Source organism: Manis javanica, chromosome 4, assembly GCF_040802235.1.
Source record: "Manis javanica isolate MJ-LG chromosome 4, MJ_LKY, whole genome shotgun sequence".
Taxonomy (NCBI): Eukaryota; Metazoa; Chordata; class Mammalia; order Pholidota; family Manidae; genus Manis; species Manis javanica.
Genome location: NC_133159.1, coordinates 11,051,165 through 11,078,962, shown reverse-complemented (window position 1 = coordinate 11,078,962; position 27,798 = coordinate 11,051,165). Strand labels below are relative to the sequence as shown.

Genomic DNA, 27,798 nt, shown 5'->3' with positions numbered 1-27,798 from the left:
GCCCGTGCCCACTTCTCCTTCTCTGCCTGATTCTGTGGCTCTCTGCTTCATGCTGTCTTTCCTCACCCTGGAATGGTAAGAGTTGGGGTTTGAGGTGGAAATAGGGAGAACAGACATTTTGGTCAAGTTCCCAAATCTGCCTGGGCTGGCCCTTGGAGACAGAGGAATTCTGGGGATGCATGAAGATCCTCTGACTCCTGCACTGGAGAGATTATACAGTATCTGGGGCTTCATTTATTTCCTGTATCTGCATCTTTCTATGGAAAGGGCTGTCCCCGAGCAGGACTGGGGTGTCCCGAGCCACTTAAGTCACAATGGATGTGCCTCCAACCTGGCCCGGCCTACAGTGCCCATTCACCCAACCTGTGTGATCTGGAGGCCTTTGCCTGTTCTCCTCTCCCAGGGGCCCAGCCCAGGCGGGGTGCCCAGGAGGGCTGGCTCACCTCCTGCCAGCCTCGGCATCGCGGTAGTCCTCAATGGCCAGCCGGAGCTTGCGCCGGTGCAGGGAGCTGCACACGCCCAGGCCCAGCTCCAGGTCCTCGTCACTCAAACTCAGCAGCACCTGCCCCCGGAAGGTGGGGACTGAGTGCCCGGAAGGGAGGTTGGGGGTGGGCACCCACAGCCTCCCAGGACCCGCCGCTGGCTGGGCTGAGCATGGGCTGCCTCCCGCTTCCTGCCCATCCTCTGTGTGGGCAGAACCCTTGAGCATCTCCCAGCCCACCTAGAGGCCGCTGTTCCAGGAGGTGAGTGTGATCACCGCCCAGTCCTGCCTCTCTGCCAGGGCAGGTCAGCCCCATTTTAAAGATGAGAAAGCTGAGGCTCAGAAGCGCTATGTGCCAAGACTTACTGGGGACCCTGGAGCCTGAGTCCAGGTCGCCTGGCTCCTAGGTTACATCTCCTCTTAATTCGGGGGATGGGATGGGGAGGGGTGGAGTGGGCAGCTTTGGGTTGGTAAAGCTCCTGGGAAGGCGAGGGGGCATTCCCATGGAGCCCTGGAGGTACCTTACCTTCCCACTCTTCACATTTTCTGCACAGGCCTTGACGTACATGGGCATGGCCATGACTACCTCCAGCCAGGCCTGGACGGTGCCAGCCTTCCAGTGGGACATGGGGGTGGTCCTGACCAGCTCCACCTGCTGCAGCCGGTCCACCTGCTCCTCGCCCTCCGACAGGCTCAGGCTCTGCCTCGTGGGGCTGCACTGGCTGTCTGAATCTGCAACACACGAAAGCGGCCATGCTGGGTGGGGGGAGGGCTGCGGGGGCAGGCATGGGGCAGGCTGCACCCCGAGTCTGCTGTCCCAGGGTGCAGGAGGAGGGCAGAGATGTCTTCCCTGTCACGCATTTCTTTTCAAAATCCAAATGGCTTCTGTTTTGTATTGCTGCCCCTCTCCCCCATTACAAATGTAATCTTTGCCCCCCACAAAAGAAAAGAATTTTAAAAACTTAATCCAGGAAAGGATAAAAATAAAACAGAAAGTGAAAATCATCCCACATCTCACACCACCCAGAGACAGTCACTGTTAGTGTTCAGTGAAACAGTCTTTGGAATACACAAACACCCATTCTTACAAACACACACAGACCCATGTGCTTATACAACGCGCTCCATTTTATACTATGCTGTCCTCGCTTACGCTACGGAAGACATCCTTACATCTCAGTGGAGATCTGTAATGTCTTTTGACTGCCAGGACTCATCAAAGGATGCTCCGTAATTTATCTCACCGCCCCCTGTTGATGGGCATGGGCTGTTCCCATTTTTCACTATTGTAAACAACTCAGCAGCCGTCATCTTTGGGCAAATGGGTGATTTATTTTCCTAGGATAAATGGAACCTTAGCTCTCTTCATAAACACGCTGAAACCCATTTCCTGAGCAGCCATCACAGACATTAAAGTCTACCCACCATTTTCCAACTGTACTCTTCAACGCCACCCCACCCCAGATAGTGCCAAGTTCATGTTGTGCAGACTTGACTGCGAGGAGAAAGAATCTCTAAAGCAAGGTTTAAAAAAACCTAAACAGACAAACTCAACACCATGAGAAATGACGATATTCTACCAATATTGTATATTACAAATCATCATAATAATGCAAAAAATATATACCCATCCAATTGGGTACATAGTTAAAACAATGTGTATGAAGTACACACAAATGTTTATATGTAGTTACTGAATTTAGGAGCTGGGAAAAATGGTTATTTTCGTATAACTTTGTGAATCATCAAAGTTCCAACATAAACACATGTAAATTTATAATATAAACCAGAAACATTTTAAAAATAGGAAGCAGTAGAGATGGTTAATCTGAATGAATGGTGCTCCATTCAGATATTATAATACATAATATTAATAAGAAATCTGTCACTGGAAAGTGTTTTTGATAAGGAAAAATGTTCACTATCTACTGTTAAGTGAAAAAAAAGCAAAAGACAGTAGGTACAATGAAATCCCAACTGTATTATTAAAATTATATACATATGATAGTGTATATAATATATAATTATAGCTGTGTGTGTATATGTATAATTCTAGATGGAAACAAGTTAAAAATCTTTGTCTCTGGAAAGGGGGGGGATGGGTAAATGTGAGTGTATGTTCAAGAGTATTTGCGAGTGTCTGCATATTTTTCTCTTTTCCAAGTTCTGGGCATTGACCATATTATTTTTTAAACTGAAAAAAACACAGCCTAGAAATCTTAGTTTTTCGAGCTACAAAGCTCCTTCCTCCAATTCCTTTACCTCCCCCCATTTAAACGCCTTGAAACATCTTTTTGCAAATGACTGCGTCCGCTTGGTGACCACACACTCATCTGTCATCCCAGCTCTCCCCAAACCTTTCTCCCCTGAGGGTCCCCAACTGCCCCACCAAGGGCCCTTTGGAGCCCACAGCCACTTGGCCTGGGAGATGCCCCCCACTGTCCAGCATGGTGCTGGGCGGAGCCATCTAACTCTAGGTGGGCCCAAACGATGTTTCATGCCTTAGTTTCCACCCCTGTAAAGTTGGCACGATGCCCCTCCTTATTGCCTGTCTCCTTCTCTGAGTTGCTCTGGGATGCGACAGTGGGATGGTGGGGCCTGTCTATGCCAGATGGTTAAAGGTTGAGATGTTACTGCAACGTTATTACATTTCCCTTCTCAGGTGGGTAGGGAAATGGCAAATGGGCACAGAGTTACCATTCTGAGCATGTGTGTTGCCATGGTGCCCGGGCATGTGGAAACAGCAGCGGCCTCTGCAGCCCTGCCTGGGGGATCCTGTTCCTGCCAGGTGAGAGAGCTGCTTGGCTAGGGGGTGCAGGCCCCAGCCTCGTGTGCCCTCCTGCTGGTGCCAGGTTCCCAAGGAAAGGCTTTGCCTGCACAGGAGCTTTCTGATTGGATCCTGCAGGTGTTGGCCGCTGGCACACAGAGTGTCCTTCCTAGGTCGGTGAGCTGAGAGCATCTGTCATGTTCCTATAGGTGAGTCCTGTCTCTGCTACAAGCTTCTGGCAAGATGAGAGATGATGTGTGGCTGCATTTGGTTACCTAAAATTCCAATGTGGTCTGTTTAGATGGGCCTAGGAGAAAAAAGACTAGTCTTTGGACAAATTTGATTTGGGCAAATTTCTTTATTCTTGAAGCCTCAGTTTTCCCATCTATAAAATGGGTATAATAATAATAATATCTACCTCCTAAGTGATTACAACTATTATTAATTCTGGATGTGAAGCCATAGCAGGCTGGTCCAGGGTGGCTGCACTGGTAGTAAAGGGCCCTCCCCTGGGGCATGGGTACTTTGTGGCTGCACCTAGACTTCCTGGTGGTTGCCTCAGTCCTTCTGTATTTCTTGGACGATAGGTGGCTTGAGTTCAGCGCAGGTGTTTAGGGAGGAAACCTAGTCCCACTTGCTATCAAGCCCACCTGGGCAGAAATTCACTGTCCAGCTAGACTTGGGCCAGACCCAGGTGGGTGGGGAGGGGCTGTGCAGAGGTGTGGGCTCAACGTGCCTATTCTGTGCCAAGGAGGGCAGCTCCGGGGGGGGGTGTTTGCCATGCTTGGCTATGTCTCCCCAAGTGAGGGTGATGAAGGGGCACTCGGAGGAAGAAAGTTGACAGGCAGCAGGAGTCCGAGTGGGGAGAGAGGGGCAGAGTGGGAAGGGAGGCTCCAGGAGCAAGGCTTGAGGAGAGAAATAGTGCCACAGGAACAGCACAAAGGAGAGCAGCAAGAAGGAGGGCGCGGGGTGGAGAGGAGCACAGGACGGGTGCACAAAAATAAGCGTGAACTTCCCCCACGTGAGTACCTGTGAGTGTGCGCTTCCCTGAGCACCAGGTGTCTTTGTGCATGTGTGTAGCCTACGCTGTAGCTCACGGCCCTCAGGCCTCCAGCGGGGAGCTGGTTTTTCAATTACATTATTTATGGAGTCCAGGCTCAGGAATGCCGGAGGCCGTGCTGCATTCACGTGAGCAAACCACACGTTTTGGTTTCTGAGAAAAGACCTCTTCACCACTTGGCTTCCTCACCCCCACCACCCAGAGACGAGGCTCTCCAGAGAGAACTCCAGAGACGAGGCTGCCAAAGGGCTGAGGAGCAGGGCAGCTTTGGGGTCATAAACCATTAATTAAAAGCAGTTTCCAAAATGCTGGCATTATGGTGCCAGATTTTGTGTTTGGGATTCCATCAATCCCGGGTTTATTTCCCCTCTGTCTCAGCCCCGAGAGTGGGAATAATTTATGTTTATGGCCAGGCTGCTCAGGGGAGGCTGCAGAGTTAGAGGGGCTGGCTGCGTCCTGGCAGAATCTCAGGAGGTGCCACCGAGAGGATCCTTCTGAGCACTGGGAGGACTATGGGGACTTGGCATTCTCCCGCCCAGCCACCAACACATGCATGCACCCCAGAATGTGAATGGTTAGTCATTAAGATTTCCCCAAACTGGGGCTACAAAGGCAGCTGATAGCCTCGCACGGGGCTGGCAAACTGCAGCCTAGGGGCCAAATCCAGCCTTCGACCTGCTTTTCTAAATAAAGTTTTACTGAAACACAGCCTGCTCATTCGTTTACACATTGTCTGAGGCTTCTTTGCAGCTGCAGTGGCAGAGTTGAGCAGTTGTGACAGATGGTCTGGTCCGAAAAACCTAAAATACCTACTATCTGGCCTGTTATAGAAAATCCTAACAACTGTAATGTGGTTAGTCCACATTGAGAAGGGCTGACAGTGTAAAATACACACTGGATTTTAAAGACTTTGTACCCCCCAAAATGCAAACTATCTCATTCATAATTTTTATATTGATCACGTATTGAAATGATAACATGTGGGGTATATTGGGTTCAATAAAACATTTTTAAAACTCATCTCACCTGTTTCTTTTTACTTTTTGATATGCATACTAAAATTACGTATGTGGCCAGAATTACATTTTTTACTGGACAGAGCTGTTCTGTATGATTTTGTTTGTTTTCTTATTCCATTTCTTCCCCTCCTGTTCATTTAGAAGTTAAGCACCCTATTTTTCTGTTGTTGGTTCAGTAGTTCTTAAGTAGGGTCCATGGGCCAGTAGCATTAGCCACACCTGGGAACTTGTTAGAACTGCAGACTCTGGGAGTGAAGTTTAGATCTCCTGGAACAGAAACTGGGGGTTGGGCCCAGAAATCTGGGTTTTATCAAGCCCCTCAGGTGTTTCTGATGCACATTGAATTCTAGAACCACTCTTTAACGGTTACATATGAAGGCTTACCACGCATATTTAACTTAACAAAGGCTTGATCAATCTAAACACCTTCTCCTAAAAGGTAAGAGTTATTTAAACATAGCAATTCTGAACACTCCTCCAGATTTACACAACACCGTATCTGGAATTTTAATTGTTCTTTTTTTTAAAAAAAAACTCCACAGTTTAGACATTGTCATGATCATTTCATACTGATATTTGCTTAAAATAATTTTACTAATATCTTTGTTCAACATTTCTTCTTGTGTCTCAGACCTTACTGGTAGGGTAATTTTTTTATTCTTAAAGAATGTGATTTGAAAGTTCCTCTGAACAAGAGTGTTCAGAGTCTTACAACTTTTATCTGAAAAATGTCTCTATTTCCCCGTTGTTCTTCAGAGTTTTAGGTTGACAGCTATTTTCTTTAGGCACTTTGAAGACATTGTTCCATGATCTGTCTTCCTTTTTGCTGAAGAGAAGGCAGCTGTCAGTCTAATTGTTTTTGTGGTAGCTACCGTGTCTTTGTTTTGGTGTTCCTGCATTTCATTATGATGTCATAGATGTGGACTTTTTTCTTTTTAAAACAATTCTCATTGATACACTTTGTACTCCTGTATCTGAGTTCAGTTGTGGAGTATTCTTGAACAATATCTCTTAAAACATTACTTCTTCTCCATTCTCTCTTTGCTCTCTGTTTAGGACTGGCCTTTCTAATTCGGTTTTTCCTACCTTGTAACCTAGTACTGTCCAACAGAACTTTCTGTGATGATGGAAATGTTGCATAATCTACCCGGTCCAATGTGACAGCTGTTAGCCACATGTGGCTATGAGCTCTTTAAAATGTGGCTGGTGCAGCTGAGGAGCTGAGTTTTAAGTTTTATTTAATTATAAGTAGTTCACATACATGGTCACATTGCCAAATGTGACTAGCAGCTACCGCAGTAGACCAGAAATTGTGAATTTCTCCTTCATAGTTTTTATAGACTTACTTTTCTGCATTGCATTCTCAGTAATTTCCTTGGACCTATTTTCAATGTTTAAGATTCTCTCGCCAGCTGTTTGCCCTCCTGCTTAACCCATTCTTTGATTTAAAAAAAATGTTATGCACTATTGATACTTTTTTACTTCTAAAAGCTCTAATTGGTTCCTTTCCAAGTTTGCCTCATCTTTTCAGAGAGTCTCTTGTTTGCTCATGTCTATGATCTCATTTTAACTTTCTTTCAATATTGCGTATCTATCAGCTTGTATTTGGTATTGATAACTACCGTATCTGAAGAAGCCTTGGAGGGCCGAAATCTGTTGTTTGATTCTGCTGACTCCAGTGCATCTGATCTCCCGGGAATCTCTAGGGGCTAAAGAGCAGCTGTTTTCCTCTAGAGAGGATTCACACTGCTTCTGCCGGGGTGGGGGTGGTACCTGGGAGCTTGGCCACATCCCAAGGTTTGCTCCTGTGAGCAATCCTGATGTCTGCATCTGCCCCCAGGACAGACAGAGTTTTTGCATATGGTGGTCACTCACTGCTCCTGTTCTGGTATTAGCACAGTTTTTGGTTTTTGCATGGGGGCACCTTGGGGATTTCTCTTACTTTTGGTGAGCCCAGAAATGCATTAAAAAGCATATTTTATTCCAGATTTAGTGGGTTTGCAGATGGAGGCCCTTCAGAGCCTGTCTCCACACTGCCCCAGGTGGGCACCCTGCTTGCTATGCGCACTGTCCACCCAGCGCTTCTCCTGTTCCGCTGGCACTGTGGTGCGAGGGTCTGTCCATCTGCCCCGCCACAAAGGAGTCCCCCAGGTCAGTGGTCACGTCTATCCATCTCTTTATCAACCCAGCCTGGTTCGTGGTGATGCTTAATGCCAGTAGCGGTGGTAAAAGCGCAAGTTAATAAAGGAATGGACAATGCCATTTTTGTTCATTTGCTTTAAATTTGAATCTGCCCAGGGTCCTCTTCTCAACGGCCTTTGCTGGCTCTCTGCAAGAAGCCCAAGCTCCCTGCATGACAAGGCTCCATGTGACCTAGGCCTGCCAACTCTGCCAGCTTCTCCCAGCACGTCCCCTGCTCTTCCCACCCCGCTCTGTTTAAAGGCTGCCTCTTCCTGGGAACCCTCCTCTGGTCCCCTACAAAAGGCCAGTCACTGCCCTGTCAAACACACATCCATGCCCATCACACGCTCACACGCGCTCTCATTAGCCCAGGTTCCGTTCCTGCCCTGTCCTTCTTGCAGCTGGAATTAACAAGCAGTCTGGTAATTATTCAGTGAGTGTCTGTGTTTTCCACTGGACTGTAAACCCACAAGACCAGGACTGGGCCTGTTTTTGCTCCCTAGGTATGTCTGGTACCAGCAGGGGCCCCAATCTCTGCCAGTCTCTGTGGTGTAAATTCACCCACCACGGCTGATTTCAGTTACCAAGGAGGCCACCGGACGAGGAGCAGGGAACCGGCTTAGAGCCTGTATGAGCCGGTCTAGCTCACTGCTACCTGGAACAGAGGAGCTCTGATGATCCAGTTAAAAGAAGGCAGGCAGGAAGGGAAGTAAGGAGGGCGGGAGCAGGCGGCCCTCCCCAGGCTCAACTTCTGTCAACCCCCTTCTCTTTGGCCACATCAGGCTGCTTGTGTGAACCTCAGGGTCTCATTCCTTTTTCTTATCTTGTGGCCTCTTGACCCTGACACTACTGCATGACACTGGGGACTGAATCATTCTCTGTTGTGGGGGATGCCCTGTGCACGGCAGATGCACGGCGGCATCCCTGGCCCCACTAGATGCCAGTGAGCACACAGTGGGACTGCTCCCGGGGGTCCCATGTTCTCAGACCAGCCCTGTTTGGGTAGCCTACTGTGGTCAAAACTCCCTGCCGTTGGGCAGTGACAGGGGAATCCCTATCAGCGCTTTTCAAGCCAAAATCTCATTTCTCATTTTAAAAATAATGCATCGTAATATGGAAGAGTGACATTTTATGGCCCAATAACGGCCGCTGTGTTGGATGGAGCTGCTTTGCTCGAGCCCTCAGTCGTAACTCTTATGAAATATGTGCAAAAGAGCCTCAGAGCGCAGGCGGCAGGCTCAGACAACGCGGGTGTAACCGGCATCAAGTCACTAAGAGTGCAGCGGCAGGGGTGACAGCAGGACCCCGGCCACCAGCCCACAGCACCCTGACCCCAGGGCGAAGTGGACCCCAAAAAGCTGATGGCACTCCCACCCTGTGGTCCTTTCTGGACCACCACATGTCCCCTAAATACGCTAAACCATAAAGTACATAGCAGAGTCCTGCAGAGCTCTGCTTTTACTAGCAATGACTACATTATGCTTTTCAAAAAAGAGAATCCCGTTCTTTCCTTTGCCCTTACTTTTGGTGCCTCTCCCTGACAAGGGCCTAAACCTGTGCTCACTATTTTTGTCCCCCAGCCCCCCAAACCCCCAGCCCTCCACCTCGAAGGACATCCTCCTCCAGTCCCTGCTTCCCGCCCTCCACCTCGAAGGACATCCTCCTCCAGTCCCTGTTTCCCGCCAGCCCTTCTTCCCACTCTGAGAACTTTCTAAGACATCAGGGAATTGATTTCCTGGAGTTGGTAAGACTCTTGCCTGCTCTGCACTTATTTCCCAGGTATAGGCTTGGCAAATATTTCTTAGTTTTACAGACTTAGGAGGAAGATGCTAAGAAGAGGTCTGGAGAAGGCAAACACGCTGTTATCCAATGGCAACTATACATATCAATGCTTTCCTTTTTCCTTCTTGCTAACCTGTTCTAATGCTGCATAGAGTCCAGGTTCAGGAAGTTCTTCATAGAGTCTAACCTGCAGCCAATGTCTCCACCTTTCTTTGTGGATGCTGGGGAACTATTCCAGCTGGCTCTTGGCCTTATCCATGCCCACACTGAGTCCTCTTTTCTGCTATGTTTTCCTGGCCATCTTCTCTACCATTGGGCAGCCTGTGAGCCTATAGGAGCTGGAGGGGATCTTCCAGCAGAGGGTGCAGGCAGAACTGTTCCTGTCCATGTGCCCATGCACAGACAGTGCGAGTTTGGTCTGTGCAGCTGTAGGAGGCAAAGCTGGGAGCTGGGGGACTGCTGTGGGGCCTGGGGTCTGACGCCCCCACTGTCCTGGGCCCCGTAACTGGATTTTCAGTCTTCCCTTCACCGGCCCTCCCAGCTCTCTGATGGGTCCCCTCAAGTTTTCTCTCTGCCTCTGCTCAGCCTGCTTGCATGAGCCTCGGGGACCGCGGTCATCATGATGGCTGTGCAGCCCTGTCCATTCACTCACTGGGACGGGACCACCACCAAGTCAGGGCCATGACCCTCTGGCTCAGAGCCAGGCATCTGGAGGCTTTGCCTTCTATGGGATCAGGTTAAGCGACTAATGCCAACTGTCTGAGCTTCCCACCTCCCTCAACCCTCAAAATGCCTCCCAAATGCCTTTTGGATATCTCCTACAGCCATGGTAAGCGACTTTATTTCTTGCACAAAGGTTAATTTAGGTACAGGAATGATGTTTATGGGTAGAATTTACTGAATTTCCTTCAATATGAAGAAAGCCTTGGTGGGACTCATGGTGGGGGAATTCTTACAACTCAGGTACCTCTAAGAAATGCCAAGGAGAAAACTGGTACCAGTTTCAGCTTTGCCAATCCTGCATGCTGAGACATAATATCTGGGGGGTCTGCAGCCAGGGTTGACACCCCATTAATACATTTAGCCAGAACCTCAGCATGGGACAAAATGTCCCAGGATGTTTCTACCCATTTTTGTGAAATAAGCCTTCTCTCCCCTTTCAGATGACTTCTTTCCCTGCCTCCTTCAGGACTAGAACTCTGAAAATGAGGGAACCAAGCCCTACTCTAATTGCTTGGTGGGAATAAACTTCTTGGTCTTATCAGTGTCACTATCTCCCTGGAATGGGTATAGTGCAACAGTCATTTAGACCCCAATTCTCAGTCTTATTCCATCACTTACTATGTCTTCCTGGGCTATTTATTTGCTTTTCTTAGCCTTGTTTTTCTTCATCTGTAAGATTGAGACAATAATATCCACCTCAAGTGATTTTGGTGAGACTACATTAAGATAATATATGCCATCTCATCATTTACAACTGCCTCCTCAGTCTTTAGCCATAGGCCTAGTGCATGGGAAATGGTCAGTGTTTGTTGAATGACTTAGTGAGTGTATTTAAAGTGCCCGCACATCCCTAGCTCAGTAGGGACTCAGTCAATGTCAGTGAGTCATATCGTACCCTCCTCTCTCAGCTTTTATTATTCCCACATTCCCCTCCAGAAGTCCGTCTGTGTCCCCAGTCCTCAGCCTGACATCCTATCCATTTCCCCTGGCCCCCGGGGTTGCAGTTGTCTCCATGTGGATGCCCCTGCACCCTCCTGGGGTTTCTGGGAGAGTGTGGAGCCACTGTTTCGTCAGGCCCGTCAGCAGCTTCCTCTGAAAGTGAAGCTCTTCCTTGGCCCTCACCTCTCCATCTCTGAGGCTTGCAGCGCCTGGCCAGGTCCCTGAGAAATGGTTGGGTCACCTGGCTGGGTTCTCAGGCTGCAGGTGGCAGACCCCAGTCCCGTGTAGCCCTGGCTATATGGGCCCCTGGGAGGGCTCAGGATTCCTGGGATGACTCCAGGCTTCTGAGGGCAGCCCCACCATTACTCCTCCAATACCCCAAGGCCTGGGAACACTTCTCTGGGTTCAGAAGCAAGTGTGGCCCTCTGCTGCCTGGCTGTCCAGGGAGGGTGGGGCAGGAGCACCCTCTGGTGAAGGAGAACAGGTGCCAAATCGAGATGGGAACCTGTAGCCAGGCAGGACTCTGATCAAGTGAAAGACAAGTACTGTGTGAGTGGGATAAGCCCACAGAGCCCATATTGTGGGTGGCAGAGCTGGTAATCTGGAGATAAAACAGGGCCATGAGATTTTTTCTCTTAAGGGATACTTAATTTTTAAAAAGTCAGTTGCCAATATTTAAAGAATTGGGGTGTATTACTTGCCATTTTTGGCTTCTCTGAAAAAAATCTGTTGCTCTGGAAACACTGGATCCCAGCAGGGCTGCTGCCTTTAGGTGGGGCATGTGGGACCCTGCTACCCTGCACCCTTGCCAGCCCTGTGCACCCAAGTCTCCGACTGCCTGAGGCCCTGGGGTGGAGACGTGTTGGGGGAGGGGAGTAAGTGCATAGTGCTGGCTCCCGAGATGCTCCTGGAGGCTCGTCTTGTCATCACCCACACGCTCTGGGCAGCGGGGCCTGGTAGAGTTGATCTAAAGCAGCAGATAGTGAAAGTCATTCCAGCTCTTGCCAGGAGGCCTCACAGTCCCGTAGCTAATGCTTGCCTGGTGTTTTATGGCTCATGGGTGTGCATGCACTGTACCTGCCTGAGAGGTGGACACAAAGCTCCCCAAGGCCCATTTTACAGGTGAGGAAAGTAGAGCTCTGAAACGCCAATCAGTTGTGTACACAGAGCACAGCCGGGCCCCAGAGCCTGTGTTTTATCTCTTTGGCCCCCATGATCCCTCTCCCGTGCCTCCTGCGGTGCTGACAGGCATCTTCGATGCACTGGACACTTCTATCCACTTACTATTTCACCTATGCAACAGACCTGTGAAATATGTGGTTTCATTTCCATTTTACAGAGGGGAAAACTGAGGCTCCAAGGGACTAAGGGACTGGCTTAGGGTCACACAGCTAAGTGCTGACTCTGGGATCAAACCTAAATGCCTGGCTCCAAAGTCTGGGTCTTCCCTTAACACCCCTCCCTATATTGCTTGGTTTTTATCAGTTCTGCTGAGTTCAGACTGTCACTCAAATGAGTGTGTTTCTTGCACATACATGAAGGAACTTGGGAATGAGCCACACACCCCAGCTGTAATTGGTGACGAGGCCTGTGACCTCCGACTCAGTTTGCAGACAGCCCTCACATTCCCCGACAGGCAGAGGGCCTCCTCCCCATCACCACAGCTCCAGTCCCTGCAGTGACAACTGTCAGATGTAGCCGTCTCCCCTCCCTGACCCACGTTCTCTTGGCCACAGGCTCCATGCCACCCCCAGAGACACATCCTCTGGACTTAATAAGGAAGGAACTGGCACTGTGCAGGCATGGTGCCAATTTGGATGTGACACCAAGATTGCTGGCCTGTCCCAGGGAAAGCAATTAGGCAGCTCAGAACTGGTGGGTGACAGGGCAGGTGGGACCAGATGTCCTGGCAGGATGGCAGGCCCATTCCTCTCTCTGCCCCATGGCCCTGTGGGAATGGACTTGGCCCGTGTCTACAATGGGTTCCTGGGACAACCGCAAAATGAACCCCCTGGGACTGGCTTTTCTTAGCCAATCTGTGGGGGCCCTTCTGCCTTCCACAGATGCAGTGCACTGACTCAGCTTCTTTCTGAGCAGAGGCTATGCTAAGATAAAGAGAAGGCCAGACCCCGCCTGGCCTGGCACCTGGCTCAACTCACCTCTTATGGCACACAGGAATCCCTCATAAACCATGAGGACTTTCCGTGGCTAAATGTATCAGAAATGTGTCACGCTTAGACATGTCCGAAGACCCACTGACTTAGCCCCTCCAAGCACAAAATAAAGGGGACTTACAAGGTTGCCCATCTTAATATTTCCCAGAAGGCACTCCATGGAACTAGATACAAAGGCATGGTTCTGTGGTTGAGTTTGGGAAACATGAGGCAGAAAACAGTCAACTATTTTTTTCTTCATTGCAGAATTTTCCAGAGCCTTGAAAAGCTACTGTGTTGTGTCAGTCTCTGAGGGTTGGAGACATTATGCACTGTTTTCAAAACTTGGTGACCCAGGGATTCCCCTCTTCTCACCTCCCCACCCACCCCGCTGAACCTTGTCTGCTGCAGCTTGGAGCACTGGCCTGGGAGTCAGGAGCCATCGGTTCTAAAACTGGCTCAGCCACTAACGCCCTGCTTGGCTGTGGGCAAGTCCCCTTCCACCTGTAATGAGAAGAGTGGGCAAGAAGCCATTAAGAGCCCTTCCAGCTCTAAAACTCTAGTTGCTTCTTGTGGAGAAAATGGAAGTTCCTATGGCCAGGATCCTCACCTGACCCCACAGCTTGATGACGTAACTGGCCTGCTGCTAGGCTACTGCTTCCACACCCATAGTCAATGGGCTGTTACTGACTGAGTCACTATATAAAGAGCTCTGCCCAGAGCTCTGGGCGGAGGTGAGACGGAGGAAGATCACAGACCTGCAGACTGCCGGATGCAGATGTGATTCTAGTGCTCGACCAGTCACCAGGAGAATAAAGCCAGGTATAAACCCTTTCAGCCCAAGAACGTTCCATTGTTCTCAGTCTCACTGAATCCATAGGAACTGCCCGGGGCTTAGACCCTCAGGCAAGATGCTTCCTCTGGTTTTATGCCTGGGTTGGCCCTGGCTGCTTAGATGAATTCCTGGACCTCAGTCTTCACATATGTACCAAGGGGCCTGTCCTGCCTGTCCCACAGGGCTGGTGAGAGGCTAAACTGAGCTCATTGTCATCATCATCATTGTGGGCAACATTTACTGCTACCTGAGCTAAGCCTTCCGCATGCAGTAGTTCATTATACCCTTGTAGGCCCCCTCTAACAATACGTTATTGTCCCTGGCATACAACTGAAACAGATTAAGTAACTTGCATGTCTACCAGGTGGCAAATGTCAGGACTGAGGTGTGAGCACAGAGAATTTGCCCATAATCTACACTCTTAACCTTGACCCTGGTCTGCCTGTGAGAGTCTTGTAAACTGTAAAGGACTTTGACCTGGAAGGGCCATTGTTCTACATGGTCTGGCTGTGGTTCATCAGGGGACAAGCATAGCCTCCTGGGGAGGGTCTCTGGCCCTTGATTCAGAGGCCTTCAGAAGTTGGGAGGCCCATGAGTGGCTCTTCTTTCCTGTTCTGCCAGGGTTGGGGAGGGTGAGGCCTGGACCATCTCTCTCTGATGGGAGCATGGGTGAGGGGACATCTGGGGCACCCATGGGGAATGGCTTTTCCACAGGTTTGGCAGGAGGAGGCCTGAGGCAGCCCATGCCTCCTCTCATCCTGGGCGCCCTGGGAGGGAGCTAGAGAGAAGCTAACCATTTCACACTCCCTTGATGTTGCAGAACCTTGGTTCACATGAAGTAAAATCTGTAAGATAAATAAACTGGAGCTTTGGGCTGAGGGGCAGGGAGGTGGTCACAGACAGGTAGGTAACCACTACCCTGGTCTGTTTTAGAGGGGTCCAGAAGCCCAGGGAGGGGAATGGCTTGCCCATGGTCACAGAGCAGTCCTTGGCCAAGCTGGCAGCAAGGAGTTCAGAGCCAGGCTTAGGGTCCCTGACTGTACTGGGCTGGGGTGGTGGGGCTTCTGGGGGTAGAGAAGGCTAGGCTTCCTTGGGAGCCTGTGGCAGGGTCTGGGCAGAGCCCTGCTGGGCCCCTCAGCTTAGGTAGCCTTGCTCCCAATTTAGGGCTCAGCCCCAGTGTCCATGAGGTACCACTGGCCCCAGGCTGGCGCCAGCAGGTCCACCTGATGCTCAGCAGATGCCTCAGTTGGCCACAGGTCAGGCAAAGTCTGAGATGGTGGATGCCATGCTGAGAACTTGGACTTCACCCAGATTCAACTTCTGTCCCTGCCACTACCTGGCTGTGTGTCCCTGACTCTGAGAGGGTCACTGCTGCAGCTTTTGAGGCTGCGCAAGAGGTGGTAAATACTCACACTGTGCCAGCACCTCTGTGCTCTGCTAAGCACAGCCCAGGAAGTCCCCTGAGAGTGGACTGCCCTGGGACAGCCTCGGGTCTTGCTCAGGTGTGGTTCCTCCCTCCTGGGGGGCTGGAGCTTCCCCAGGTCAGTGACCTCCACCTACCCTATGACAGCACTGGAGGGAGCTACCCAATGGCAAGTCTGCACTAAAACCCATGGGGGGGAAGCCTGCCCTCAGCCGCTCCCTTGTAACCTCTTGCAACTGAGCCCGCAGTGGGGGGCTGTTCAATACAAGGATCCCAGGGCCTCACCCCCAGGCCTTCTAATTCAGCAGGTAAGGAGTCTGTATCCTTAGAACTCAAGGCTTGGTCAGGTATGACAACTGCTGATCTACGTGTGGTTCTCTAACCTTTTATCTTTCCTTTTATCTTGGGACCCTTCAAATGTACTCTTGCATGGAGGGCCAGTGTGCAACAGATAAGAGCAGAGCTTCCGGCTGAGGGTGGGGCTGGAGCCCTGCCTGCTAGTTCTTTCACCAGCTATGGCAACCTCTCTAGGAAACCTCTGAGGAACCCCCAAGGGTTCCTTGGAACACAGTTTGCAAACTCCTTATTCCAGTTTCTTTCTCTATTAGGTAGGGAACCTGAGCCCCAAAGAGCTAACCTGTACAAGGCTTGGCTAGCGGGGCTTCCTCGCGTTCTCTGAAGCTTCCTGCTGACCAGTTGTCTTTGGGGGAGAACTTGGGACCAGTGGCTGATCAGAGACTGCACAGCACAGTCACTGAGAATATGGACTCCGGAGCCAGACCCTTAGAACTGAATCCCAGTTCTCCCTCTTCCTAGCTGTGTGACTTTGGGCAAGAGCTCACCTCTCTGTGCCTTGTAAAACAGGATTTATCTTGGATGGTTGTCAGAAGGATTTTATGGGTAAATATTTGCAGAGTTCGAGGCACATGCCACTGCCAGGCCAGGCTAGCCCTGGGCTCTCTTGTCTCCTTACTCATGTGCCACCCCAGGGTGACCTTTGAGGTTTCTGCCAGGCTTGGGCACTGTAATTGCTTCCTATGGTCTAAATTTCTCCATGCTAGCCACAACAAAGAGTAGGTCTCTACTTGTCGTCTAGAAAGACGGAATGTAATTAGGACCAGTAGATTCTAGGGACAAGCACGCCAGACCCTGTTTCAAGGCATAGAAGCCCAGATTCCCTCATGAAACAACACTGCAACTGAATTTGGACTCTGACGACTATGCGCACAGCTGGAGGGATGTCAGACTCATGCAGTCCAATGTCCTGATTTTGCCCCTGGGGACGAGTTCTGACTGAGTCACGTTGGGCTCAAATTGTATGTCAAGCTGCTTCTACACTTTCTCCCTACTCTCTGGTTGAACTTAAACCTGCCCAAATCATGGGTAACACAAACTGCGGGGCCAGTCCTTGGCGGGCTCCGAGACACATTAGGGTCTCATTTCTGAGCCTATGAGGTGGGGAGGGTTATTATACTCATTTCAGAGATGAGGACAGTAAGGCCCACAGGTTCAACAACTCGCTTGAAATCAGATGTGGGGCCTTGAGCTAGAGTGAGTATCCAGGCCTGGGTTGGCCCCACTGGTGGGTAGTTAGGGTCTGCCAAATGAAGCATGGCATGCAAGTTTATTGTTTTGGTCTAGTTAACTGCTATTTACTGGTAACCCATTAAGAAGGTGATTGGCAAAACCTGGAACTCAGAAATGCCAATGAGCAGTCAGCCAGTGAGTGTTTCCTGGCGGCCTCTGATTCAGAGAAGGCGGCTGCACACAGCCTGACTGACAGTCACACAGCCTGACAGTCACACAAGGCTCCCCTAGGGACCTGCTAGGAAATTGCAAGTTTTCCGGCAGGACAGGTCAAGGTTTTTGGTTGCTGCTTGTTTTGCTTCTTGAAGATCAATCCTCTTGGGATAACTTTTTCATGGTTTCATTTTTTGGGGACTGCAGGCTCAGCCCTGTAGAGTGCAGGGTTACATGTTTGCATAGTTTTTAGTAACTGGGCCTTGGGATGCCACATAGTTGCGGTTCAGGTATGAATTAGCCACACCCCAGTTGCCATCAAGATTTATACCCTCGATTTTGCCTGCAGAAAGGCCCTGCATCCGGGATACACTGATTTTGTTATTTAAAACATCTGCTACCATACAGTCAGACTCAAGCACCTTAGTTATTTTTTAGTTTATAGGGCATTCTTTTACAACATAAAATTATGACTATCCTTTTCTAATATGAAGTAAATTGTATGCCTCCCCCTTGATTCTTTATCATCTCCAGGTTCTTTGCCACTGCAAAGTGGGAACAGGTGGGAGACAGGGGACCATGGCATGTGTTGCTCCACCTCGTGGAGTTTGAGTTGAAAAAGCTGAACAGCTACTTGTTCAGAGCAGCTGGGCTGGGGGTGGGATGTTTGTGAGGCCTGTTCTGTGAAAACGCAGGTCTTTTAAAGTCCTATTGTCAAAGGGCTAATGACCCTGTATGGTGCAGCCCCACTACACCTGGGTTCTAGGAGCCCAGGATGAGTGAACTGCAGAGCACCCCAAAGGCCTTGGGCACTGGTGTGGGGTGGCTCCGGGCTCATCCTGTGGCCAGGAAGGGACCCCTATCCTCCCACCTTGCTTCGGGTGGGGGATGGAGGTAACTCTCGGGACGCAGCAGCTCTGCACAGTGAGGGGTTCCAGGGCAGCACAAACAGAGGCTCCCATCTGCCTGAAAGGGAGCTGGTGCAGGTAATAGCTTGTTTCTGCTCTGCCGTCTTCACCAGTCCCTCTGCGGGTAGGTTTTCTGGGCTCAGGGGTAAAAGGCTGATGGAAATAGACTTAGTCAAAACAAGGAAATGCTACTTCCTTGTGCTAGAGGGTACTGGTGGGCCTGGGTAGGCTGAGGCTTGGCTGAAGGACTGAAGGTGTCTACCAGCTCTGTCCCAGACCCCACTGCCCAGATGGTGGAGTGGCTCAGGGCAAGGGCACCATAGACTCCCTAGGTTTGAAGCCCAATTCTACCATTTACCAGCTCCTTAACCCTGGATGACGTTAATGACAGTTTTCTCATTGATAACGTAGGCTGCTGGAGGTTAACTGAGTTAATACATGTGAAGTGAGCAGCATGGACCCTGGCCCATGTTAAGTGCTTAGTAGCTGTTAGATATTATTGTTATTACCATTATTATGTTATACCTGTGGGAGCCTGCAAACACTGGTGAGAGAGCACACAGGTCACAATGAGCACAGCCTCACAGGTTGTGCACTGTACAACTCAGGTGACATTTACATGGCAGTGCCTTCTGAATAACGCAATACACAACCAATGCAGCTGTACACCGGTCTTGCTACTCCAATTTCTGACTAATAGGTACCACTTGAAGTTGGACCATTTGGGGCAAGGACCCAAGAGATGATTAACAGAGGTAGGGTGACGTCTGAGCAGAGCCACAAAGATTTGAATAAGGTGTGGCCCAGCCTTGAAAAGGAGCAATAGCTAGGATCTTGGCCAAGTCACTCCTCTCTGAGCTAAAGTCTTCCCCATTTGTCCAGTGTGTGTGTGTGGGGGGGGCGGGGGTGTAGGGTTGGTTTTGGGATGGCCAGTCTTTCTCCTTGTATGCCAGCTCTGACTGATTGGCAGCAGCTACCTAAGGTTTTGTAAAGTGAGGAAATCAGAGGCCACTTTGGGGTGGGAGGGAAGGACTCTTGAACTGATTAGTGATGTTTGTATGAGGCCAGGGATGGGGGAGCGTTGGCATATGCGTTTGGGCCACTGGCTGTCCTCATTAGCCCAGGGCTGCTCAATCCTGGCTTCACCTTAGAATCACCAGAGATGTTTAATAACATTCCGATTCAGGGATATGGCCTGGCATCAGCGATTTCTTTTGAAAGCTCTGCTGGTGATTCTAACATGCGGCCAGGTTAAGGACTGCTGGGGTAGATGCCCCTAAGCTCCTGCAGTCCTGAGCACTGTAGCTTCTCGGCACGGCCTACGCATCACAGAGCTTTCAGCTTACTTTCAGCAGAAACAACGGGAGTTAAGAGGCCAGGCCTCCATCAGTCTTACTGCTAGAGCGGACGTGTTTCTAATTCGGGAGGTAGAGGGTGGGGTACTGGCTACAAACAGGGTCAGGGGTATCCAGGTGGCCTGTCCCTGGTCCACATTGTGGCGTTTCACTGGCGGAGGCCCCGGCTTTAAGTCTGGGGTTCCCTCACAGGGCTCAGGAAAGCCTGGCCCATTCTGGCTTCACCAGGGAAGCCCTGTGCCTCCCTCAATTTTTCTCTTAAGCTCCTCTCAGTCCCCAGGGAAGACGGGAAGTTGGGACAGAGGCCCACTGAGGTCTTCAGGAAGTAACATGCCCCAAACACAGGACCCACATCTGGGCCTTTGCAAGGAGTGCCAGGGGGAGAAGGGAGCAGCTGAAAGCTGACCGGGGCCACTGAGCTGGAAAATGCGGGGCCAGGGTGCCAGGTTCATGGGGGGTGCATTAGGACCACGGCAGCCCTGCATGCTGACAGCTCCTGCAAAGTAGTCAGGGCCACAAAGATGAGATGTTTCTGGGAGGCCACCCCAGCCTCAGCCCCTCCATGGGCCCAGAATGCAGCCAGCTTTCCGTGGCCCCTCCCATCACCCCCTCAGGACCCAGTCCTGGAAGTCCAGAGCCAGGTCATGCGGGGCTGGGCCTCCCAACCGGAGCAAGATAGAAGCAATCAAATAACATAGAATTCGGTAATATTTTAAAATAAGCTTTATTTAGATTTTTTTAAATATTTTATATTTGCATCCATGCCTTCGAAAAACCTTTCCCATGGGAAAGGTTATTTTCATCTAATGTTACCCATAACTCATTCGCTATTTGACGCAGTTCTCTTAAATAAATCATCCTTAGTAACTCTTAGAATTATCTCCTAATTTACAAAAACTGAAATGAAAAGGAACTACTAAATCATTACCAGGGGTGGTGGTTACAATCTTATTTTCTCATGTGTAAAGGGCAATCAATAAAAATCAACCGAAAGAAAAATAATTCATGGGGGAGAAAGTATTTTCTAAAATCTCTCTCTGTAGAGAAAGATGCCAGCTCAGGCCCTACTCCCTCACTGCCAGGCTTGGTTAAACGGCTCAGCCAGAGGAGGCCAGAGATCCTTATTAGGTACCCTGCCTGCTCCTTCCCAACCCCCAGCAGGTCAGAAGGCAAGGGAGCAGCTGACTGGGGCTTTTCTGTTGTTTTAGAGACTTTGGATAAAATATCCTATCCATTCTGATAGAGATGCTCCAGCATTTTATAGTCTTGCATCTTTGTAAGAGCTGAAAGTGTAACTATTAGCAGAAAGCGCGACTACTGTCATTTAGGGACACAAATTGAGCTGTTTGTTAGTAGTTAAGGTGCAGCAGAGGGCAGGGTTCAAGGTCAAAAGAAAAGGGAAGGCTAGTTTGAGGCCTTGAGAGGCCCTGGCTAGAAGCTCACGTGTTCTCCGTCACCTGGCACTACCATGCACACGGTTCCTTTGCTGGTGATGCCTCACTGGGGGCCGAGAGTGCCCCCCAAATAGTCAGATGTTCCTGCCAGCCCTCCTCTCCTGCGGTGAGCTGGCTCAGGCTGCTGTGACAAATTGGAGGACAGGGCACGAGGGATCTGTTAAGTGTGGCTGGAGGAACCAACCGGAATGGGGAGGGCAGAGATAACTCTAGTGCTGGACGCTGTGTCCCCAACAGCTCCTCCCCCAATGACACGTGCCTGGCTAACGTGCAGAGTAAACCATGGATGAGAAAGACAGAGCTGCAGGGAGGCACTCAGGCCACTCAAGGCCCCTTGGAGAGCGACTCAGGCCAAGGGCCCCTGTGGTCGTACCCTTTGGTCACACAGCTGGCTCTTTCGCCCTGTGCTCAACCTCTCTCAAAAGACAGACCCGAGGGAAGGTGGCCATTACAGTAGGCGCTCTGCTGAGGTCAGCATTCTGTATTTCAGATAAAGACAGACATATAGAGAGAGGCCTGGAGAGAGTGATAGGTGGGAAGAAGGTGGAGCACGCTTCCATGCAGGGGTGCAAGAATTGTGGGGAGAGAGAAGAAGAAGGGGGAAAAGCAAGCTTTGAAGTCCCATGGTCCCTGGGTTCTGGCCACCCTAAACTCTACCTTGTGCAGTTTGGCAGCTGAGTAAAAGGACAGACAAGTCAACAGGAGCGCCCGCCTCCCGCCCGCCCCATGGAAAAATAGACATTCCGATATTTATGTAATAATTTAGATAGAATAAGTCTTCTGCATTTGTGCAAATAAATTAAACGGAACAATTTTTTTTTTTTGGCCATAAAGAAAGAAATGGCAACACAATTTAAAAACTGGCAGGCCATGAAAAAGAGCCCGTTTGGCCTCTGACAAAAGCAGCCAAGACAAGGCCCCTTGGCTGGGCTTGCGAGTGTCTGCAGAGAGCGGACCTTACCCTGACAACGGTGGCGTTTCATGGTTAAAGTGACTTGGGCGTGCCCCGAGAACTGGGCCTCGTCCCATACGTTCACACTGGGGGCAGGGGGACATCAGAAACTAACCACATCCTCGGGCAGACGGGCTCCTGAAGTAGCAGTTTGGACAAGGGACATTTACAAGCACGGAGTGCACAAAAGTTTTGTTATTTACAAATACACAGCAGTCCTTCAAGTTTTCAAGTTTCATAAAACGGAGGCGGGGAGGGGAAAGGGGGCAAAATAAAACAACCCAACAAACCAAACAAAAAGGAAAAAAAAACACAGAAATAACAAAAACAAACCCAGATTAACAACACAACCGATCGCTCCAAAGACAACAGAGTTGACATAGTCACACACGTTTGTAGTATGTACATCAATTACAGAGGTGGCGACGCAGGAGAAAGGGGTCACACGTGTTTGCACTTGGCCACACCCAGCACCCCCACGTGCAAGAGCTCGCGCACCCGCCCGCCACGCACGCCCCCGGGACACGCACCCCCACGCTCGCACACACGTCCACACGCACAGACACGCCTGCCGGGTGGCAGGCGAAGGGAGGCGGGTATCACCAGTCTGCGTCCTCCTCTATGTAATAATCAGGGGCGGTACCATCAAAGAGGCCGGGGTCGAGGGACTTCCGCTGCTTCCCTCTGGCGAAGACGCGGGAGATGGACCCGAATCCCATCTTCTCTTTCTTCTTTTTCCGTTTTTGGTCTTCAAGATCCTCTAGTGACTGTGGAGTCAGGGGCCAAGTGGCAGGGGTAGAGGGGAGAAGAACAAAGCCAAGCTAAGCTGGGTGTGGAAGGCAGTGGAGGGGTGGAGGGGCGGGATGGCCAGTGGCTGGGGGACCATGGAGGGGTTAAGAACGCCAGGGTCCGCCCCTCCCTCGCTGAGCAGACTTGGGCCAGTTATGGAACTTCTCAGGGACAATAGGACCCATCCAAGACTGTCATGAGGACATTAGTGAAAGTTAAAAATGTTCACAGTACCATGCCTGGTGCGTAACAGGCATTTAATAACTGTCTGCTGCTGGTGGCGCCTGTACTATGAGTATCATTTAAATTCAGTTTGCCCACAACCTGCAGGCGTTTCTGGAGGCCTTGCAGGAGCGTGTCCCTGCACTGGGCCACTGCAGCCAGCATACAAGTTCCCCATGAAAAAGTCCCCGTGGAGAAGGGGGCTTGGGGGAGCCCAGAGAGTGAGGAGGGAGGATACTGAGCTTTGTGACAGCTCAGGGCAAGGGCCACGGACCTAGAGGCCCTGGACAAGAAGTAGGACTGGCCACGTGGGCAGGCGAGGCGGGTTCGGGTTCTAGTCCTGACTCTGTCACTACCCATGGGAACCGAGAGCCCCCAGCCCCTCTGAGCCCAGCTTTCTCATCTGTGATGTCGGGTAACAACAGTGACGGTGATGATGACGACATCCTCCTGTCAGGGTGACTACAGGGGTCGGGGTGGTGTCTGCAGGAGAGATTTGCAAACTCTCCCGTGCTTTACGGGAACACATGGTGTGGCGTTACTCATCAGAAAGGTGGAGCTTAGCCTACACTAATGGTTCCCAGGACTCAGAAGAACGACCTGTCGGGCCCCACCCCATACCTGGCAGGTCGGTCTCCAGGGTGAGGGGCCCAGGCATCTGCCTTTGAAAACTCTTCCCTGGTGGGCCCTGAAGATGACGAGTGGGGTGTAGACCAGGAGGTGGGAACCCAGGACCAGAGAGCTGAGCTCAGAGGCCCCTTATGACCCTCCGCGCATGTTGCTTCTTACCCGAAGCCCCCTCCTCCCTCTGATGATGGAGTATGGATTTGTTAGCTCAGAGCCCAAAGAACCCTCCCCAGGGCAGCAGGACAGAGGATGTGTGATGCCCTCAGGGGACGTGGCAGGCAGACGCAGGTGCTGAGCCTGGCTCAGGCACCCACCTACATGTGACTGAGGTGGTGGCTGAATTCCTCTCTGCCCTTGGTGCCCAAGCGTGGATGCGGGGATGCCAAAAGCCCAGGGGAACAAAGGGGGAAGTCATGGTCAAGGTCGGGTGGAGGCTGCTGCCTGAGTGGCCAGGGAAGGCCTGCCTACCTGTACAATGGGGTTGTGCAGGTTCTTCTGAACTGGGCCGGGACTGTCGCCCTGTAGCCAAAGGAGAGGAGGAAGATGAAGCAGCAGACACACATGATACATGGGAGCAGAGGTGGCCCGTGGAGCGTGGGGTCTACCATGGAAGGAAGCCATCCCTTGGGGACTGCTCTGCCTCTGTACCGGACCCACCCCCACCCCTGAGGCAGGCACTCCCAGATGGCTCAGGGACGGCGCCTGGAGTTCACTGTGATGCTGCCTGGACCGGGGTCCTGGCCAGGGGCTATGTGGTGCTCTCCTGGCTGCTGTGGCTCTTGACCCCCAACACTCTCTGACCAACAAATCAGTCACTCAAAGGCTTCTAAGTTCCTCTCCTAGTTCGTCCATTGAGTTAGAACTGGAGGTTGGTTATATTTGGTGCTTTTCATAAAGCTATATAGTTTTATAGGAAAAAAGAACAACAAAAAATTTCAGGACAGGAAGACTCTAGAGACGATGTAGCTTCTAATTTCCCCTACAAACACCACAGTGAGTCTCTTGTTTAGCAGAGGGGCAAGCAGGAGTCCTCAGCCTGCTCTGCAGATATACAGAGAGGCTCTAGATGTTACAATATCACAGAGAAAATAAAAGACCTACAGCTCAAGTTTGGGACTGTCTGGTTGTCGTCCAGTGCTTCCTCCTGTGGGAGTACAGAGGTGGGTGTGCAAGAGGCTTCACTACAGATCAGAATCAGTCTGTCCTTCCTGGGGGCAACCAGATCTTAAAACAAGTCATAACTAGGGAGACCCCTGGTGGTTATTTCCAGAATTGCAGGAAAAATGCCCACTAACAAAGTATGTGTCCATTGCATTAGCCTTCAACCTCTCTGTGCTGAGTTCCCATCTCTGCTCTAAATTAGTGGCCAGAATGTGAAAGGATGGTGAGGTCCTAAGTCCATGCCAGGCTGTTCTTGCTGGTTCCACGACAAATGCCTGAGAACAGAGGGTTACCTGGTGTTATTTTCAGGTTCTTCCTGGCTTACCTGTGTGCATATCTGTTGAGATGGGGGGTGGGGGCGAAGGTGGTTGATGGAGGGCAGGGATGGGACAAATGGTAGTTGAGACTTAAGTCCCATCTCAAGGTTGCAAATAGAACCCATCTATCAGGCAGCTTAAACAGGTCTACTCTGGGTCGGGCTATCTTTGCCAAATTTATGTGGAAGAGAATGAGGACAGGGCCCACTGCAGCGCCTGTATGCAGACAACTGGCTTATCAAAGCATGCATTTCCTGACAGCAGGGCCCTGTGTGAGGTGACTTGGAGATTATCATGCTGGACCTGTAGCCTGTAGCAGCAGGGATGTGCCAAGGCCAACTTGGGCAAAAAGCTAGGCCTGTGCCAAGTGCAATTTGAGAGGGCTCTAGAAAAGCTTTTCTGCAGAATGGATTTTCCAATAGCATTTTGGCTGTCAGAGCCCCCTCGAGCCCACCATGAGAAGACAGAATATGGCTCATGGGAAGGTATTCTCATCTGGGGTACGCATGGATACTAAAGGGTATGCAGACCATGCTGTAAGAATGAAGGTCACTGCTGGCTGTAGGTATAGCTCAACAGTGGTCCCTCAAAACCAGAGACTGGGCGTCAGAGGCCCCTCTAGTGGCTCACCTTTCTAGCTGTGGTTCTGTCATTCAAGACAGCCTTTGCCACCAGGGTTCTCTCCCGGTAACAAGAAGAGATTACTTCCTAAAGCCTCAGCTAAAAAAGAATCTGAGCCTTGAGCGAGATTCAAGCCTGACATGACTTCTCACCTGGACTGGGCTGCCTGAGGCCCTGTGGCCCATATCACCAATCTGGGGCAACTTCTTAAAGTCTAGTTGTAGCTATTTTTACAAGCACTCTTTTCATTGTTATTGTAGATTTAAAAAAACAAGTTTCCATTATGGTTACTCTTATAAAGAAAAGTTACTGATTTTTATAAATTGATTCTCAACCAGTACTGTTATGTACTTGCTCATGATTAGCTCCATAGCTTTACATGTTTTCTTGTGTTTTCCGGTAGACAATTGTATCGCTGGCAAATAATAGCTATTTTGTGTTTCTTTCCCACTATATTCACCTCATTTCTCTTTTATTATCGATCTTGCTGGCTAATAAAACAAGTTTACCAGAGTTTTTGAAAATGCCTTCCCATGTATTTGAAGACCTAACCCTATTATGTCTCTGTCTTCAGGACATGGCAGGGGAACCACCTATATTATCAACTGCGTGTTGGATCCAAAATGAAAAGTGGCCCCTACACCCTGGCTTCAGTGTTTCATGGTAGAGCCTTGACGGGGCTCCTCCGATGCTTAACCTGCCTTTGTTCACCCCCCTCACTCCTTGGGAGACCGACTCACTGCCCCACTAGTCATCAAGAGTCAGGTGGCCTTTTCATTGCTGGTGCCCAGTATGTGAGCAAGAAGTGTTTGATTAAATAAGAAAGCAAAGAACAATTCATAGGACACCTCTCCAGAGGGAATACAATATGTCAAAACTCTTGGAAATTCAAAAAACCCGGCTCATTCCTGGTTGAAGGACTGCGAGTTGGCTCTACATGAAGTGGTGCTGGTAAGGCCCGAGCTCTGGAAGGTACCACCTCGGAGGAGAAGCCCACAGTTCCAGACTCAGCCCACCAAAGATACTCCCAGGCTGCACAGACCCTGAGGCCTTCCTTGGGATTTTCCTTGCCCTCCCGGACACAAGGAGCACACAGGCCTCATCTCTTTCTCTCCCCACATCCATCTCTTCTTGCAAAAGGAAAGAACAGAACAGGAAGTGCCTTCGCCAGAGTTCCCTGGGTGGATGAGAGGAAACAGCGGGTGCGTCTTCACCCCTCCACCCCGACCCCTGCGGTTTCCGGGCAGGGCCCGTGGCCCAGGCCCAGCGGCTGCTGGCCTTACGTTGCAGAGGGAGTGTGTCCGGTGTCGAGGGGAGTTGATGTCGCTTGGCGTGGATGACCGGTCACCTTCGGCAGCAGACGCGTCGGAGATGACGGAGGGCTGCCGGGAGTGGCAGGGGCTCACCCTGACCGCTGGAAAGCAGGCATAGCTGGTGAGTGAGGGATGGGGAGAATGACCCAACCTTTACTGCCTCACAGATGATTCCACCCAACTAATAGATAAAAACGTTGCATCACAGAGAAGAGACTTGCCCAGCTCGCCGCTTCTCTATGCGCAGCCCCATGCATCATCGGAAAGCAGCTGCCAGGAAGAAGCTCCCACAGACTCTGGAGCCAATCAGACCCCCTCCTCACCAGGGAGGAGAGGAGGTAGGGTTTCCGGGGACCTCAGTGACTGTTCTCACAATGCTCCCACCAGCTGGACGATCCCTAGACCTGGTGCAATCCTAACTGCCGGTCAACACCAGCTTCCGGTTCTCTCCCTGTGCTAATTGCAACCTGTTCTCAGTCTACCTGTCAGCTTAGTTATGTGTGGGTTGTGGGTCTTCACACCTACAACGTCAGCTCCATGAAGGAAGGCACCCTGGTGTCTAATGCATATTGAACCCCAGCTCACAGTGTCTGGCACATAGGAGGTACTCAACCAACAGTCATTAAATGGGAGGCTTGGCTAGGAAGGCACAGCCTGGCAGCCCGCGATCCCCGGCCGACCGCTCTCCCGCCTGCAGTGCGGGCCCTGGGTGCAGGAAGCCCTTCCGTCTGACCAGACACACTGAGCAGGGAGGGCTGCGTTACTGAGGAGGGCAGTGCTTGCTGCCAATGGCCATACAGTCTAAGTGGGGAGGGTCTTTGGAGTCAGGGACTTTGGTTCCCAGCTAGGTGACAGCTGGACTCACAGGTTCCAAGGCCAGCTGCCTGTCCTCAGTCTGTACCTGTCACACAATAGCAGCCACTTGCAGGAAGGAGAATGCATCTAGGTGGCTGCACACGTGAACAGGGGTTTTGGG

General features: G+C 50.8%; 1 protein-coding gene across 9 annotated transcripts in view; it reads right to left on the bottom strand.

The window, feature by feature from the left end:
- The window catches only part of KAZN (kazrin, periplakin interacting protein), a 1,058,126-nt gene that overhangs the window by 19,089 nt on the left and 1,011,239 nt on the right, over positions 1-27,798 (bottom strand). For 6 of the 9 annotated variants that reach the window (XM_073233240.1, XM_073233242.1, XM_073233243.1 and 3 more), the window contains 5 exons: positions 26,793-26,923; positions 23,879-23,929; positions 22,416-22,539; positions 1,008-1,213; positions 444-562 (listed from right to left, as the gene is read on the bottom strand). In XM_073233240.1, coding sequence (XP_073089341.1) covers positions 444-562; positions 1,008-1,213; positions 22,416-22,539; positions 23,879-23,929; positions 26,793-26,923 — 631 coding nt within the window. Of the gene's footprint in view, positions 1-443; positions 563-1,007; positions 1,214-20,071; positions 22,540-23,878; positions 23,930-26,792; positions 26,924-27,798 lie in introns of those variants that run through there. The other 3 variants (XR_012129999.1, XM_036999587.2, XM_036999586.2) reach the window with 3 other exon arrangements.